Below are 16,189 nucleotides of genomic sequence, written 5' to 3'. Positions count from 1 at the left end.
TTCAGCGGGGTAGTCCTCAAGGAGGTCATGAAAATCACAGAGGGTACCATTTCTCTCACCTTTGTGAGTCATAAAAGTTCAGAGGTTCAGTATGATTGTCAGGATGAAGCTCAGGGATTCTGTTTATACTCCCAGCCTGAACTAGCATGACTGCTTTGGGAAACAGTATGGCATGAAGTTTCACAAAGTCTATCACCCAGCAATTCTGCTCCTACAGCCAGGATCTAGCATGGGTGTAAAAATGTCTGCTGGTATAGTCCTGGCTCCTTGATGGCTGAGGCAGGGGAATCACTCAGGTCTGCTAGTGAGACCCCACCTCAGAAAGTTTTAAAATGAAAAATAGAAAACATCATAAAAATATCTGCAGCAAAAGACAGCAAGCAAAAGCCCAACCACAGAGCAAGGCAGAGCTGACAGGCAGCTTCTGAGGGTCCTGCACAGGAGAAACCCCCGGGAGCCAGGTGGTGTGACTCCTCCTCGTGTCGCTGACACGCAGACCGGGAATGGAGTATTGAGGTGCACGTGTATGTGGCGAAACTTCAAGGCAGGGAAGGGACCAAGAGGATAGGTGGAACCAGAGGTAGGGGGATGGAGAAGGCAGGAGCAGAGCTGGGGCAACGTTGTGGGGCTGTGTGCCGAATGTAGGGGGTGGGTTCTCTTGTAAAAGAGAGCAACGGGAGGTGCCCTGTGGTGCAAACAGCATTAGTGAGTGCACACAGCCACGGTGGGCTGGGGCCGGCCCCGTGCTCTTCGAGGGTGGAACTGGTGCTTGGCACTGGGACCCGCCCTGTTTCCAGTAGTCTCCTTGGTGACTTGGAGGTTGTCCAGGTGGCCTTCTGAGTGCGCTTTGGCAGGTGTCTTTGTGTTTCTCTCTGGCTCTGGTAGTGAGACGGTCTGTCTCCCTACAGAGCTAGCTGTCTTCCATTCTGGGTTTCTCTGCAGGAGTATTTTTTGAGCCATTTTTCGGCTTTGTGATGATGAATTTAGTTAAAGTAGGTCACGTCTCTAAGTCCTGGTGACGTGCACAGGTAAGTGGCATGGATCGGTAGCAGGCCTATGAGTGAACAGTTGTGGTCAGTGCCTCTGGGTGGACTGCCCACTCTTCCTCCTGTGAGCAGCACTGGCTGCCCTAGTTGAGGCCACTGCCACTCTGAAGTATTAATGCGTGCAGTGTCCCGGCATTCTGTGTAAGATGTATGGAGCCCTGAAGGTGGAGGCTACACTGCACCAGGGGCCTCCTGGGCAGCAGTGAGACGGAAGAGCAGCACGTGAGCAACCCCAGAGGGACACAGGCAGTGTCCCTGAAGTTATGGGGGTCACTTTTGAGTCATGGTTTTATAAATCGCACGAAAAAGTGTTTGTCCCTGTACGACTTAATCTCAGACACTGCCGGGTTTGGGGAAACCGCACCGTTTAGGTTACACCTTGCTCCATTTAAGGGGTGTTGTGTGAGGCTGGGCCTTAGTGGGCTCCCACATGGTGAGGGACACACACTTTCCACACGCCTTTCTATCCTCATTAAGGTTAGATCTTGAACAGAAAGGCTTTTAACGGTTTTTAAAGTCCCTGTTTTGTTTTAAATTACTAATTCTAGTTTATGAGTCCTAATTTTTGAGTCCTCCAACCATTACTATCATTTTTTAAAAAATGTAATGAATGGATATGGTTTGACAGGTCAGAAGTCTACGGTGAAAACTAGGTTTGTGAATGTTCCTGGAGACATGTGAAACAGCTGTTCACAGGATTGCTATGCCGTGGGGGGTAGTGGTGACAGGACTAGCACTGCGTCTACAGCAGTATTGTAAAAACCAGGCTGCTGATAGCGATGGGGTTTGTAAGCAAACAGCAGTCATTGCTTATTGATACGCACCATGTGTGAACACCACAGGAATGGCCTCGTCCCAGGCAGTGCTCACCTGGATGAAGGAACCTAGAGATGGGATTGGGAGAGTGCCGCTCTTACACTAGTGTTTTAGTTACAAGACACCTAAAATGGAGTGGGGCTGGGTGGTATGATAGTCTTTGTACATCTTTTTGTATTTAAAATACATCTCAATTGTAGAGGTAAGAATGTGCCACTTGGTTCTGTGCCTAGTGAGAAGCCAGTTCTTTACATCCAGCAGGGGTCAGCAGGTGGATGTGGGCCTGACCTGGTTTGTAGTCAGGTTTTGTTGAGCACTTGCATACCTGTCATATTGTGTGTGGCTGCTTTTGCATTACAGTGGCAGAAGGGCACCGTTGTGGTGGACATTGCATAGTTTACAAAACCAAAAATATTTGCTGTTTTGAGCCTCAGTTTTCAGCACTGATGAATGGCAGTGAGGTATTTACTGCACACAGCAGAGCCGAGGTACCTGCATTTGAGGTGCAAACTGAAGAACCATCAGAAAGCCTTAAAATACTTAAGAATGTTGGCCAAATGACATAACTTAGAAACTAAAGGAGATATTTTTCTGAGCTTCCTGTTGAAAGTCGAGCTTATCCTTTGTGTAAATGATAATGGTGCGGCAGGACCAGTGACTACCTGCAGTGCTGGTGTGCAGTGTGTAGAGCTACCGCTGTGGGCGAGTCATGGCCACCCCCCAGCACTCTCCAGCAAAGGGAGCATCTTCCTTCTGATCCCGAGTCCATAGGTCTGGGGAGGCCTCATTGGGGGTATCATTCTAAGTTCTTGAGAAAGCTCTTGTCCTAACATTGCTTCTTCCATGTGGCAGGTCACCACGGAAGCTTCTGTATGCTGTGCGTCATGCAGAACCACATTGTCCAGGCCTTCGCCAACAGTGGCAACGCCATCAAGCCCGTCTCCTTCATCCGTGATCTGAAAAGTAAGGGTGGACCCATGGTGAAATGCCTGCAAAACACTAGCTCTGGTCAGCACTGTGAGCCGCTGGACGGCCGAGAAAGTCATGCATGGGGTCTTAGGAATCCTTGCATGCTAAAGATACTGCATTTAGCAGTGAGGACCAAAGGGTGGGCTTTGAGAGGGGCTGGGTCAGGTGGATGGAGAAGTCCTCCTGGTGAGGATGGGTCTGGCCAGGCAGAGGGACTGCTTGTGTGTGTGTTTAGTATTGGCAGGCGAGCAGGGGAGGGGGGCAGGTGGGCCATGCCAAGTCTTTCTGGGCATCAGAGGAGAGCATACTGTGGCAATCAGATTTCCCATTCACTTGGCAGGAAAGACGGACCCACAGTGGCAGTTTGAACCTGTGTAGATTGTGGCACTGAAGCAGGGTTTGGATTCATTCGTGTTCTGGGCTGCCTTGGGAAGCTGGTTTATTGGCGGCTCTTACACCTGAGTGGCGTCTGCTTCCTGCTAAGGAGCAGGGTTTAAGCCCTCAGTCACACTAAGGAAAGAGCTGCACATTTCCCCTGAGGCGCCTGGTGATTGGCAGTGGGGCTGGCAGCTCTTCCTACCCATTGTCTTCTCATTCAGAGATCGCCCGGCACTTCCGCTTCGGGAACCAAGAGGATGCACATGAGTTTCTCCGCTACACCATCGACGCCATGCAGAAGGCCTGCTTGAACGGCTGTGCCAAGTAGGTCCTCCACTCCCACTTCTCCTGGGGCTGCGGCTCCGTGGCACTGCCTGGGGAGGGAGCAGCCCTCCACCTCCTGACCTTCCTCTGTGGACGGCAGAGTTCGTGTGGGACACCGGACTTCCAGAGCCCAAGCAGGGGGCTGCCAGGGCGGGACTGTCACCCCAGCAGCCCTGCCCCTGACAGCGGCAGGATCGGGTGGCAGGGCGAGGCCATAGCAGTGCTGTCCTGGAGCTTGGGGGAGGGGAGTGCTTTCTCGGGTCTCCTGGAGGACGTTCTGGTCTTCCTAAAGTCACTTCGTTTCTTGGATACAGACAGTGGCAGTTCATGGGTGAGCTTGGAAGGGGGTGGGGCTCTGGTGTTCAGTGTTTGACACTGTGTTCACTGCATCTTCACCTTTGTAGCAAGTGACTGCTTCCTCTTATGTGTCCTGCGGGTTCTGGTCACCATCTGGAAGTGCTTTTTTGGGGGGGGGGGTACTAAGGATTGAACCCAGGGGTGCTTAACCACTGAGCCACACCCCCGGCCCTTGAGACGGGGTCTCACTGAGTGCCTCGCTAAGTTGCTGAAGCTGGCTTTGAACTTACAATTTAGCCTGCCTCGGTCTCCTAAGCCCCTGAGATTACAGGCATGCACCACCGTGACTGGTTGGAGGCGCTTTTGTGTGCTCCCTGAGTTCACTGGTCCTGAGACCAGGCTCCAAAGAGAACTGAATATTCTGAAAATACTTACCTAAACAATGTAGGAAACATCTAGAATGTTCTTTAGAAGGGTTAGTTGAGTTGTAGCAGTGGTTAAAATGGGGAAACCACTGGTTTCAGTGGATGAGAGTCTTATTTATAAATAGTAATCTTTTGTGAGATTCTTGTATCCTGGTTCACTATCTGAGGGTTTGCTCATGGGCTCTTCCCTCCCTGCTGGAGGGACTTGAGCCCTTCCCTCCACACAGATAGGGTCTACTCCTTTCATGGAATCTAATTCAAGCACTAGTTATTTGCTTAGTACCTTTGAGTGCCAAACTAGTAGCAGGTGCTGGGAATTTAGAAGTTACAGATGAGATCCTGAGTCTGAGGAGCTCCCAGTGTGGTTGGAAGACAAGTCAGTCAGCCAGCATTTACATCACCCTGTGGGAAATGCGGTCTCCAGGGACTGGACCACACCTTATGAAGGGGAGCCACCCTGCCACCTCCTCTGGAGAAGTGACCCTAGGACTCATTTGGCTGAAGTCGAGAGCTGTGTGACTGGGCCTGGGTGAGAGCCTGCAGAGCAGGTGAAAGGGCTGTAGGGTCTGGAGTAGTGGCCGGCACAGAATAGTCACTTGGCAAGCGCAAGACAGGAGCTGATGCCGGGCCCAGGCCTGACCACTCAGCCAGGATCTGCGTATGGGAGAGGCTGGGAGGTGAGGACTGGGGGAAGGGGTAGTCTGGGTTCATGTGGCCAGGAGAGAGTCCAGGTATGTGGTTTGAACCATTGGCCAGCACTGGACGAAGGGAGGCAGATCAGGTGCCAGGTGGGATGTGGTGCTCACTTCCACTGGTCTAGACAGAGGTAGGGGAGAGAAAGCCCAGAGTTCTGTTTAACGTGCAGGTGGAAGGCCCTTTTGGGTTTGGTGGCATGGATGATTTGGGTGTGACTTGCACTGTGGTCAGAACGTATTCATGGGATGCCTCGGAACTTCCTGACGCCTTCCCCATGACTGTCCAGCATAGAGCCATCCACAAGTTTGCATGTGCTCTGAGGTCGTGTCCTTGCTGGTTTTTGGTTAAAACATACCTTCTTTTGATGAATTGTGGTGCTAGTAGATAGTAGCAGTTGACTTTACATTTTCTAACTTTTTCTAACAATGCAAAAATCTGGTCCCTCAAATATTTTGGAGCTCCCAGAGTCTGGGAAGCATTAGGTCAGTGAAGGCCTGGCATGGAACTCATGCTCTGTAGGAGCTGGCAAAGCTGCAGCGAAAACTGTGCAGACACAGTGTGAAGGGAGCCCTGGAGGTAGCACCCTCTGCACCTGGCTCAGGGTGAGATGCCCATGAGCAGTCTGGAGGGAGCCAGGGGCCTGGAAGGGGGCACTAGTCAGGGGAGCAGGTACCCCAGTCTTCTATAGAAGGTTCCAAAGCTGTGGGATTGGTGCTGCAGAGCCCTTTGTTAGTGGAGAAGGATAGTTTCATAGCCAGATGCAGAGGGTGGACGAGGAGCCAAGAGCAGAGATCCAATGTGGGGTGCTGTGGATAGTCTTGCCTTTGCTGGCAGGAGTGTGTGTTCAGTGCCCAGGCTCTGCTGAGGAAGCAGTGCTGGGGGATTAGAGTGCAGGATGGCCTGTCTCTGCTGTCCTCAGCTAAGAAGGGTATGGAAGGGCTTTGCTCCTGCCCATTCCATCGCTCCACTGCCCAGGGGAGGGTGTGGGAGGCTTGGCCTCCAGCCCCATCCCATGTTTGGATCCTCCTTATCTTATTGAGACTGAAAAGAAGAGGCGAGATGGTGAGGATGCAGGGCATTTCTGAGCTTGTGGTTTCCTGAGGAGCAGGCAGCAGGGTTGCCTACTGATTCAGGGAGCTCTATGGGAAGCCTGGGCACTGCTGGGAGCTCAGGCACAGATTAGGGCATTGACTGGGGAGAGCCTCTTGGGTCCCGTGGGGCTGAGTGTGAGTACAGCTCTGTGTGTCATGAAGCGCTCAAGGGCATGTGGCCTCCTTTGCAGATTGGATCGTCAGACACAGGCTACTACCCTGGTGCATCAGATATTTGGAGGGTACCTCAGGTCACGAGGTAAGTGGGGATGTTTCTCCACCCAGCCTGATGCCTTATTGGGTTGGAGCGTGACTCAGGAACCTTGAGCCTCCAGGCATGCAGTCACGGGACTCTGAAGCCCTGGTCACCTGCTAGGTCCACTGCTCACTTCTAAGCAAAAAAGTTTGGAGCTCGCACACAGAGTGCTGTTGCTATTTTAGGTCCTCGGCTTGAGCTGTTGTCCTCCTCCTGAGAGGGCTCACTAGGCTGGCCTGTCGGCGTCAGGGCAGGCCCACAGGAGTGAGGCTGGCATTGCAACGCCGCTGGTGAGAGGGAGCTCTCACCACTCTGACTCTCAAGGGGCTGGCATGGCGATCCTCTTCGCAAAAGCCAGTGGAGAGTTAGTTGTAGCCCTCAGCCTCCTCCTGGGTGTTGGAGCCTGGGTCCCCACGTGGGTTATCCACCACTTCCTTGTTCTGTTGCAGTGAAGTGTGCCATGTGCAAGAGCGTTTCGGACACCTATGACCCCTACTTGGACATCGCGCTGGAGATCCGGGTACGGGAGGCTCTGTGCTCACGTGTGCATCAGGAGGGGGAGCGCAGTGCGGGGCAGGCGCCAGAGCAGACAAGCGAGAGAGCAAGGAAAGAACCCTGGCTGCCGCGGGTGCAGCGCATCTGCATGTCTGTCAATCTTTCTCCTGTGTGTATTCCTTTCATTTGAAAAAAAAAAAAAAAGTGGTGAACTGAGCCTTGGGTGCCCAGCAACAGCGTGCCAGCATAGTCACCCCACACGACCTGCAGACTTCAGGGCATGCCTGGGGCCCTTCAGTTTGCTGGGCTTGCTATTGTGAGGCCTTGGGCTCTCCCTTCACTGCAGTTGTCTGAACCGATCCCGCTGCAGTCTGGTTGAAAGGGACTGATTCACGTGGCACATCTGATGTAGATGTCACTGTCACCACCAGAGAAAGGGCACAGCCTGGCTCTCTGCTCCTTTGTGGTGGACTTTCCCATCTCAGGAGTGGACAGTTACTGCATCAGTTCTATGCAAAATTAAGTTTTGTGATTTGCTGCCTCAGCCTTTTCTGGAAGAGACCAAATCCAGCATTTCTTGAGTCAGCCTTTTTCCTGCTGTTGATTCGAGTCCCTGTTTTTCTCCTCAGCAAGCTGCAAATATTGTGCGTGCTCTGGAACTTTTTGTGAAGCCAGATGTCCTGAGTGGAGACAATGCCTATATGTGTGCTAAGTAAGTTTCCCTCTGCCCCTGGAAAAGCCTGGCTGTCCAGAAGGTGTAGACAAGTGCTGCCCCGGCACATGTTGTCCTCTCATGGAGTGACCCCTGCTTGTGTTTCTCAAGTAGCCTGCTGTCTCATGAACAATTTTGTGGTAACACAAACAAAGGCATGGCCCTGATTCTAGAGTGGCTTGTGCCCTGTATCTGCACATGTACTGATTTGTGAAGTAGGGACCACTGTTATCCCCACTGCCCAGGATGGGCAAACTGAGGCACAGGGAAGGGAAGGGACTGGCTCGAGGCCTCACTGATAGTGTGTGGCTGAGAACCACCTGCTAGCCTTAGAAGAGGCATGCTCCACACATAGGGCTCTGCCTGGTCTTCTGGTGTTGTACAGTCTTGTTGGGTACATGTCTTTATGTGTAGGTTGTTTTAGAGCTGTGATTGCTAAAGAATATTTCCTTAATTCTGCTTTTCAAATTTTTGGTTCTATGCCCAGTTTGTTCCTCTCCAGCTCTGCTGCCCTTGGCTCTGGGAGCTGGTGACCTGTGTCCATTTCCTCTCTTTCTTTTACCTGTCTTCTGGCTTTGCTTGCAGCAATTTCCTGCTCGCCTATTTTCTTTTGGCCACATTTGCTTTACTTTGTTCTTCCCTGTGTTGCGCCAAAGTCGTTCTTTCTTGTGCATCTGTTTGACCTCCTGGTTGGTAAGGGATCTTTGTTTTGGCATCGTCATCTTTCCTCCAGCCTTGGCTGCCCTGCAGTAGCTTTCCTTTACTTAGGGCAAGTTGGTTTTGGTGTTTGGAGTGTAGAAGGCATAAATCCCACTTAAGAAGACTCCCTTACAGACCGTCGTTCTTGTATTCACATAGTGCAAACAGGGTGTTCTTCAGAGTGTGAACTGACACCTTTTCACTCACCATCTCCATAGATGCAAGAAGAAGGTCCCCGCCAGCAAGCGCTTCACCATCCACAGGACTTCCAACGTGCTCACCCTTTCCCTCAAGCGCTTTGCCAACTCCAGTGGGGGGAAGATCACCAAGGTGCGTGCTCACTGCACTCCATTCTGCAGCTGGGCTGCTCTTTACCCCAGGGCCCGGGGACCTGTGTTTCATCAAAACCTGAGGTCACTGTCGCACGCAGCCCAGGTCAAGAGCTGCCATCTTACCAACCCCTCCCCATAGCTGCTGCTTGTCCTCAGGTGCTGTCAGTGGGGAAGGTCAGGCTTCCTGAAGAGCAAGTCTGGTGAACACAGGACTGTGGCTGTGGTCTGCCGTGTTCTGTCTCATGTCTAAAACAGGCGTGGTTGCATGCTGTGGCTTTTTGTGACATGTGGAGCAAAGACCTACTTTTTGCACAATGACATTTACTGAAAGATGTCTGTGTTCTTAGCTAGAGCCTGGCTCTGTGGTTTGGGGCAAGGCACTTGTCTTTGGAAAGATAATTTTTTAGAACATTTTTTCTAGAGTTCTCAAGTTGCTTGTAAAGCTCATCTAATTTAAAATATATAAATATTCTTGGGGGGGATTTTTTTTTAATGTTGGCATAAGTGTTGTTCTGACTCAATCTATTAGAAACATAACTTACCAGAGCAGGTGGCTGAATCCATTCAGCATCTTTGTTTTTGAAGACCTAGACCCCAGTACGCGCTCCTGTTCTTCTCTCGGCCATGCTCCTGTAGAGGAGAGGGGAAGGGAACCAGTTACTCTTCTCATTTTATAGGTGGGGGCCAGGTAGTGTGAGAGCTAGCTTAGATGTGTGACAAAGAAGAGAACAATTGTAATTCATTAAACGGCACAATCAGATCATTTCCCCTAGATGGGTTGAACAGGGCTCACACCTTGGCTGCTTGACCTTTGTCATTGATCATTGACCAGTATGTGTGTGGGGTGGGGCCCCAGATTGTTAAAGACAGCCAAGTGGTGCATTTCATGTGGTTGTGCATAGAAAAGGCAAATTGATTCAGGGATAAAGATGATCTGCTTCTTCCTTGAATTTTCAAACAGGATGTAGGCTATCCAGAATTCCTCAACATCCGCCCATATATGTCCCAGAGTAATGGCGATCCTGTCATGTATGGACTCTACGCCGTCTTGGTCCACTCAGGTTACAGCTGCCATGCCGGGCACTACTACTGCTACGTGAAGGTGGGTGCTACTGCACTCTGCCCAGGTTCCCTGGTTGCTGGGCTGGCGCTGCCTTCTGGGGGCCATCTGGCCTTGCCTGTGTCAGTCACACTTGGCCTCTGCACATTTATTCTGGAAAGTGGTGATGTTTTCCAGTTGTGTTCAGGTCCTTGTGGCCTCTGTGCGTGGAATGGAAAGATATTTTTAAAAATGGTTCCAGCCAGGCACGGTGGCACATGCCTGTAATCCCAGCAGCTTGGACAGCTGAGGCGGGAGCATCACAAGTTCAAGGCAGCCTCAACAACTTAGCAAGACCCTATCTCAAAATTAAAAATAAATAAATAAAAAGGGCTGGGGATATGGCTCGTGGTTAAGTGCCCCTGTGTTCAGTCCCTGGTACCAAAAATAAAAAAGAAACCAAAACAGTTCCAATAGAAGCTGTAGTGTTCTGGGGCCAGTGGGACATCCTGGTGCTGGAGAACTGGCGGCCTTGTCTCCTTAGACCTGGAGAAGTTTAGGGAGATGCTGTGGTGCTTAGATCTGCCAAGTCCCCTTTAGGAGGGACATTAGGAAGTAACTAGAACTCAGCACAATTTGGGGTCCCATTTGGGGGGTACAGACATTACATTGTGTGTATGTGTGTGTGTGTGTGTGTGTGTGTGTGTGTGTGTGGTGTTGAGAATCGAACCTGGGGCCTCACGTGTGCCAGGCAGGTCTGAGCCATGTCCCCCAGCCTCCAGGTGGTACACATGTAGCAAGGAATGCCTACTGGTTAGTCAGCAGTGGGGTACCCGTAAGATGCCTCATGTTGTTTTGTTGAAGTGATTGTTTTGTTTCCTACAACCCCCTGCTGCACAGGCGAGCAATGGACAGTGGTACCAGATGAACGACTCCTTGGTCCATTCCAGCAACGTCAAGGTGGTTCTCAACCAGCAGGCCTACCTGCTCTTCTACCTGCGGTGAGGAGCCCTATTCTCCCCACTTTTTCTGTGTGGAAGAAATTGGGGATTTAGTAGGAGGGAACTTGGTTGGACAGATACTGTCCCTGAGTCAGGTGCCATGCTTCTGGTCCCCTAGGAGGGACCTCAGTGAGGTCCTCTGGTTGTGGAGTAAAGCCAGAGCCTGGGTTGGCAGGACTGGATTCTTTCTGCCCTCTGTTGATGCTGCCTTGAAGCTCCCTGGACAGTTATCTATTGTCTTGTGATGATGCCCCAAATGATTTGTTGCCCTGTGGCAGCTGGGCAGCGCACCTTCCTGTGAGGATGCAATCCTGTGGGCGTGGAAGGCCATTGGTGGTGGGGCCTGTTCCTGGCCTGCTCCCTGACCTAGAGATTGAAGGGTGTGGTGACTGAGGTGTTTTTGCTGCTCTGTCCACCCTGCTGAGGTTTGGATGCCCATATGAGGGGTATTTTGCCTTATGGTGCTTGAGCCTCTAATTTGGAAGACTTTTGCCCAGACTTGGCCCTGGCCCTCCCACATAGCTGCGTCTGAGGCTCTGTCTGGCCTCTTGTTGGTTAAGGGCAGAGTGAGTTCAAGAGACCTGTTAGGTTCCCTCGGGGGTTTGGGGGATTTATTTATTTATTTATTTATTTTACCTTTGCTCACCCTTCCTGAAAAAGAAACATAACCTCAACTTCAAGTTACCCCAATTCTCCCTTGCTATCCATTTGTAGTAACTTTGGACTTCAGTACAAGTTTCTTGTTTCCTTCCTCTGCAGAATTCCATGCTCTAAGAAAAGTCCCGAGAGCCCCATCTCTAAGGCAGGCTCTACCCTTCCCAGCCCCCCAAGTGTGGTTCTAGATCATACCAAGAAGAACATGGGCAACGGCGTAGCTACCTCCCCATCAGTGGCAAAGGTACTGAGATGATGGGGTGGGTTGGGAGCAGTGGTGCACTCCTGCAATCCCAGTGGCTAGGGAGGTGGAGGCAGGAGGATCTAAGTTCAAAGCCAGCCTCAGCAACTTAGTGAGGCCCTATCTCAGAAAGGGCTCAGGATGGGGCTGAGGTTGTGGCTCAGTGGTAGAGAGCTCACTGAACGTGGGTGAGGCTCTGGGTTCGATTCTCAGCACCACATAAAAATAAATAAATAAAAATAAAGGCTTTGTGTTCACCTGCAACTAAAAAAATGTTTAAAGAAAAAAAGGAGGGGCTGAGGATGTGGCTCAAGTGGTTAAGTGCTTCTAGGTTCAATCCTTGGAACAACAACAAAAAAAGATGATGGGGTGATGGGCGGCTCTTGGAGCTCCTGTCTCATGCATCACAGATGTCCAGTCTTCTCATGGGGGAACCTTAGCTGAGTGGAGGAGTTCAGGTAGTGGTTTTGTATCTGTCAGCTTTGTTTTCTCAACTGGCCATCAGCTGACGGACGTTGGGTAGAGGGAAGAGAGGACCATGAGAGGCTGAGCCAGCAGCTCTTCTCTGATGCCCGGGGGCATCAGTCCTGCTCTCTGGGCCTGCTGTTGTCCAGACATGCTCACTGAGAGCCCAAGCTGAAGTCCAGCACTGAGTGTACAGTGTGTGCCAGGCGACTGTCCTGATTCCGATAACCATCCTGGGGCTCTGTAGGGACCATCCTCCTTCACCAGCAGCTGGACACGTGGAGGGTGAAGGACGTTGTGTCTGCAGTTTGCCCAGGTGGTTTAGCAATAGGGAAGCACTTGGGTCTGCACAGCCTAAGGAAAGCACAGTGAAGCCCTGTGGCAAGATGCCGGCCGTCAGGGAGTCCCTGGAAGCCATCTTTGTGGGTACTTGAAGTTTTCTGTTGAAGCAGTTGAGAACTCAGTTTTCCTGGCAAGGTGATTAGCCGTTTCCGTTTAGAGTCAATGGCCCTGGCGACTGTCACCAAGTGACTTCTTCCTTCTGGCCAGAGCTAAACCCACACCAGGCAGGCAGCAGTGATTTTCCAGCCTGCAGTGGGGTAGTTACATGTGGACAGCTGTCTTTCCCTCCGCATCCAAGAAAAGACAAGTGGAAATGAGGCTCATTGGAATTGATGTAGGAATTGAAGTGCATGATCTAACTGCAGAATCGGCAACAGCTCTCAGGGTCAGGAGGGCCATAGGCGGAGGAGTTGTACCTGAGGGTGGCTACAGGCACCCGGGATCCTCTGCGGGCACATCTGCAAAGCTGTTGACTTAACCATTAGTGTTTTCATTACACGGAGTTTTCCACATATGCTGCAGTTGCTTGCATAAATGTTGTTTTGCTTTAAATAGGATTGTGCGAGTTCTAGTATTCTAGAACATTTCAATAGCAGTGCAATAGAAAGACTTATTCCTGTTAGAAAACAGCAAAGCGTAGACTATTATAAAATATGGGCAGCTGGGCATGGTAGCCCATGCCTGTAATTCCAGGTACTTGGGAGGCTGAGGCAGGAGGATTGTAAGCTCAAGGCCAGCCTTGGCAACTTAACAAGATCCTGTATCAAAAAATGCAAGGGTAACAAGGGCTGGGGAGTACCCCTGGGTTCAATCCCCAGCACTAAAAACAAAAAAAAATAAGACCTAGGCCAAAAATCTCAAAAGAAAATAAAAGTGCATTCTAATTAAACCTCTAGAAAAAGGAAGACATTCTAAGCTTAAAATCGAGAGAGAATTTAGAAAAAGTATAAATTGGCTGAACTAAAACTGAATGCATAAAATCTTTTTTGTTAAATTTTTTTTAATTGTTGATGGTCGTTTACTTAGTTTATTTATTTTATGTGGTGCTGAGAATCCATAAAATCTTAAAAATAAACAAAGAAACTAAAACATTGTAGAACAAGGAGCTGGGGGCACAGTCAGCCATAGTGCGTGCTACGCATATGCTGTAATGATCTGGGTTCGATTCCCATCACAAGATTTTTCTTTTCAATGGATACAATGAAAAATTAACATTTTTTAAAGTTGTTGATGGACCTTTATTCATTTATTTATATGTGGTGCTAAGAGTTGAACCCAGTGCCTCACACATGCCAGGCAAGCACTCTACCACTGAGCTACAGCCCCAGCCCCAGAAGGTTAACATTTATAACATAAAAGCTCCTTCAGATGGTGGCACCTCCCTGCAGTGCACCTGCCGTGGGTACGAGGGTAAAGTGGCGCAAGCCCACAGCAGTGCAGAGTGGAGAGAGGCCTTCTGGAGCTTTGGGGTCAAGCAGGGAAGGGTCTAGATGAAGCATTAAACACAGAGTTAAGAGTATTTTCATCCACTTGCAGTGAATGTAGGAAGGACTCATCTACTAGTGTGCTGTCCCCGCAGCAGGAGACAGCACAGGCTGTACGCTGACCACACCAGCAGCCATCACTGAGCAGAACCTGGGGAGAGGCTTCAGGTGTGGCCTTGAGACAAAGGGGGACACACCTGTGCACCAGACCACTCAGAAGTGGCTGTTAGTGTTGGCTCTTTGGGACCTTTTTTCTTCGTACTTTTTCTCACTTGGTGACAACATTCTGCTTTGCTGTGAAGATGGTCATGAATACTAAAACCGGTCAGGACAGTAGCACTTTACCACATGCCCGTTCCAGCCTTTGCCTCGTGTCTGCTGCTGACTGCTGCTCTGTCCTCGAGGCGGGGCCTGGCCAGCACCCTCAGAGGCCCTAACTGCTCTCCCCTTGCTCTCCCTCAGCGACCAGACCCTGTGCTGGTGAGGAAGCTGCAGGTCCCCGAGGAGATAGGCGTGCCTGTTTCCAGGAACGGCTCTGTGCTGGCCCTGAAGTCACAGAATGGATGTGTTCCTGCAAAGCTGCCCTTGGGGTCACCTTCCCCCAGACTGTCCCAGACACCCCCCCACACCCCCACCCTTCTGGAGGAGCCTGGGAAGAAGGTGAAGAAGCCAACTCCCCCACAGCACTTCTCCCCGTCCCTGCGAACTCCTCAGGGCTCCCCTGGTACCAGCAAATCTGGGAGCCATCGGCAGGGCTCCTGGGCCAGCCGAGACACTGTCCCCTCTACCTCACCGAAGCTCCTGGCCAGCGCCACTGCAAATGGGCATGGGCTGAAGGAGGAGGACGGGAGCACGGACCTTGAGAAGGGGGCTTCTAGCAGCTCTAGCCCGGAGCACTCTGCCAGCAGTGAGCCTGCCAAGGCTCCACAGGACCGCGGGGGCACGGCCGTCCGCATCTGTGCTTCTCAGGAAACAGACTGTCCCTCCGGTCCCTCCAGAGCACCACCAAGTGAAGCCGATCCTGCAGTGGTGAAGCTGAAGTCCCCCGCCCTGGGCAGTGCCACCACTGAGCCTGCGAACCTCATGTCTCCACCGCCAGCCAAGAGGCTGGCCCTGTCTGCCAGGAAGGTGGGCACGGGGGTCTTAGGCCAGCTGGCCATAGCGGGGCAGTGGGAGATGTTGAAGGCAGTGGCCTTCCTCATTCCAGAGGTACCAAGTGCCTTTTGGGCGTCCCTGGTGATTGGCAGGTTGCAGAAGGGCCATCTGGGGGGGGGGCTTGAGGGAGTCCATCATTCAGTCCTCCTGGGGCTGGGCCCAGGGTGGGCCTCCATCACTGCTGCAGGTGGAGTAGCTCAAGTGGGCCCCAGGGCGAGAGCCAGGCTCACCCGGCCACGTGTGGTGGCAGGGGCACTGGGGCAGCATGAGCCTGGGGGCCTGGTGTCGGTGGGGTGGGGTGCCTCTGGGGCTGGGGCGCGACACCGTGCTGTGTCGTGCTGAGGTTTTGTTAAAGTTCTTCCTTCTTCCTTTTTGTTTCTAACCAACAACACTCTTCTGGTTCTTCTCCTACCATCCCTCCTCTCCCTTCCCCTGTTTTCTCTCCCTGCCCCCTTATCCTTTCTGGGCCCTGTTTTTCTGTTTTTGTTTCTTGGTTTTGTTTGTTTGTTTGTTGTTTTGTTTTGTTTTCCCTCTTCACTCACGGAAACCTTTTTTAGACCACCAAGTTTTTATTCATGTCAATAACTGCAGGCCAGCACCCTGCGGAGGGCGACCGGCAGTGACCTCCACTCACCTCCCCCCTCACCATTCTCCGACCTCACCCCCCCCATGGAAGCTGCTCACCCCGTCGTTGCCTCCACCTGGGCTGTCAGCAGAACCAGGTGAGCTCGGGCGGGGACCCCAATCCAGGCATTTGTTGGGTCCCAGAGGGTCCAGGATGGGGTCCCCTCCTTCCTGCTCCCTTTCCATTCGGCAGCAGACCCCGCTTGGTGGATGGCAGAGGGTCTCTGTGTCCTGGCTTGCTGCTTTTGTCACAGTCTTCGTCTGTCTGCCACACGTGTGTGGTGCTGGGTGTGCCGAGGGCTTCCCTGTCCTGAAGCCCCTGGCCAGCCCCAGGTCAGAGCTTCACTGGGAAGAGAAAGGCTGTGAGTGAACTCAGAGGCCTAGAGGCCTTCAGGGCAATCCCTTTTGCCAGCCAGGGTCGCATCTTGTTTTCCCAGCAGTGTGCCCTGCCGCCTCAACCCTCAGAGAGTCCCCAGGGGCTCCTGGCCATTGGCTGGATGTGGCTTCTGGAGTAGGGAGGCTTGATTGTGCCTTGGGGCTTTTCAGACCTTCTGTGGATAGGCTTCCCAGTCCTCCCGCCCCTCCCAGTGGGCTGCCCTGACAGGAGCTTGCCACTCTCGAGAGTGCCCAGGGCAGGGCAGTGTCTCC

General features: G+C 51.9%; 1 protein-coding gene across 5 annotated transcripts in view; it reads left to right on the top strand.

Annotated features, from left to right (window-relative positions):
- USP36 (ubiquitin specific peptidase 36) overlaps positions 1 to 16,189 on the top strand; it is a 33,709-nt gene that overhangs the window by 10,204 nt on the left and 7,316 nt on the right. For 4 of the 5 annotated variants that reach the window (XM_081270681.1, XM_081270678.1, XM_081270680.1 and 1 more), the window contains exons 5-15: positions 2,715 to 2,825; positions 3,431 to 3,533; positions 6,234 to 6,301; positions 6,748 to 6,818; positions 7,423 to 7,505; positions 8,423 to 8,534; positions 9,498 to 9,638; positions 10,476 to 10,576; positions 11,336 to 11,474; positions 14,225 to 14,890; positions 15,509 to 15,639. In XM_081270681.1, coding sequence (XP_081126807.1) covers positions 2,715 to 2,825; positions 3,431 to 3,533; positions 6,234 to 6,301; positions 6,748 to 6,818; positions 7,423 to 7,505; positions 8,423 to 8,534; positions 9,498 to 9,638; positions 10,476 to 10,576; positions 11,336 to 11,474; positions 14,225 to 14,890; positions 15,509 to 15,639 — 1,726 coding nt within the window. The remainder of the gene's footprint in view (positions 1 to 2,714; positions 2,826 to 3,430; positions 3,534 to 6,233; positions 6,302 to 6,747; positions 6,819 to 7,422; positions 7,506 to 8,422; positions 8,535 to 9,497; positions 9,639 to 10,475; positions 10,577 to 11,335; positions 11,475 to 14,224; positions 14,891 to 15,508; positions 15,640 to 16,189) is intronic. The other variant, XM_081270682.1, reaches the window with a different exon arrangement.

This window comes from Spermophilus citellus, assembly GCF_964194105.1.
Source record: "Spermophilus citellus genome assembly, chromosome: 17".
Taxonomy (NCBI): domain Eukaryota; kingdom Metazoa; phylum Chordata; class Mammalia; order Rodentia; family Sciuridae; genus Spermophilus; species Spermophilus citellus.
The sequence above is the reverse complement of the archived record's forward strand: the minus strand, read 5'-3'. Positions and strand labels throughout refer to the sequence as shown.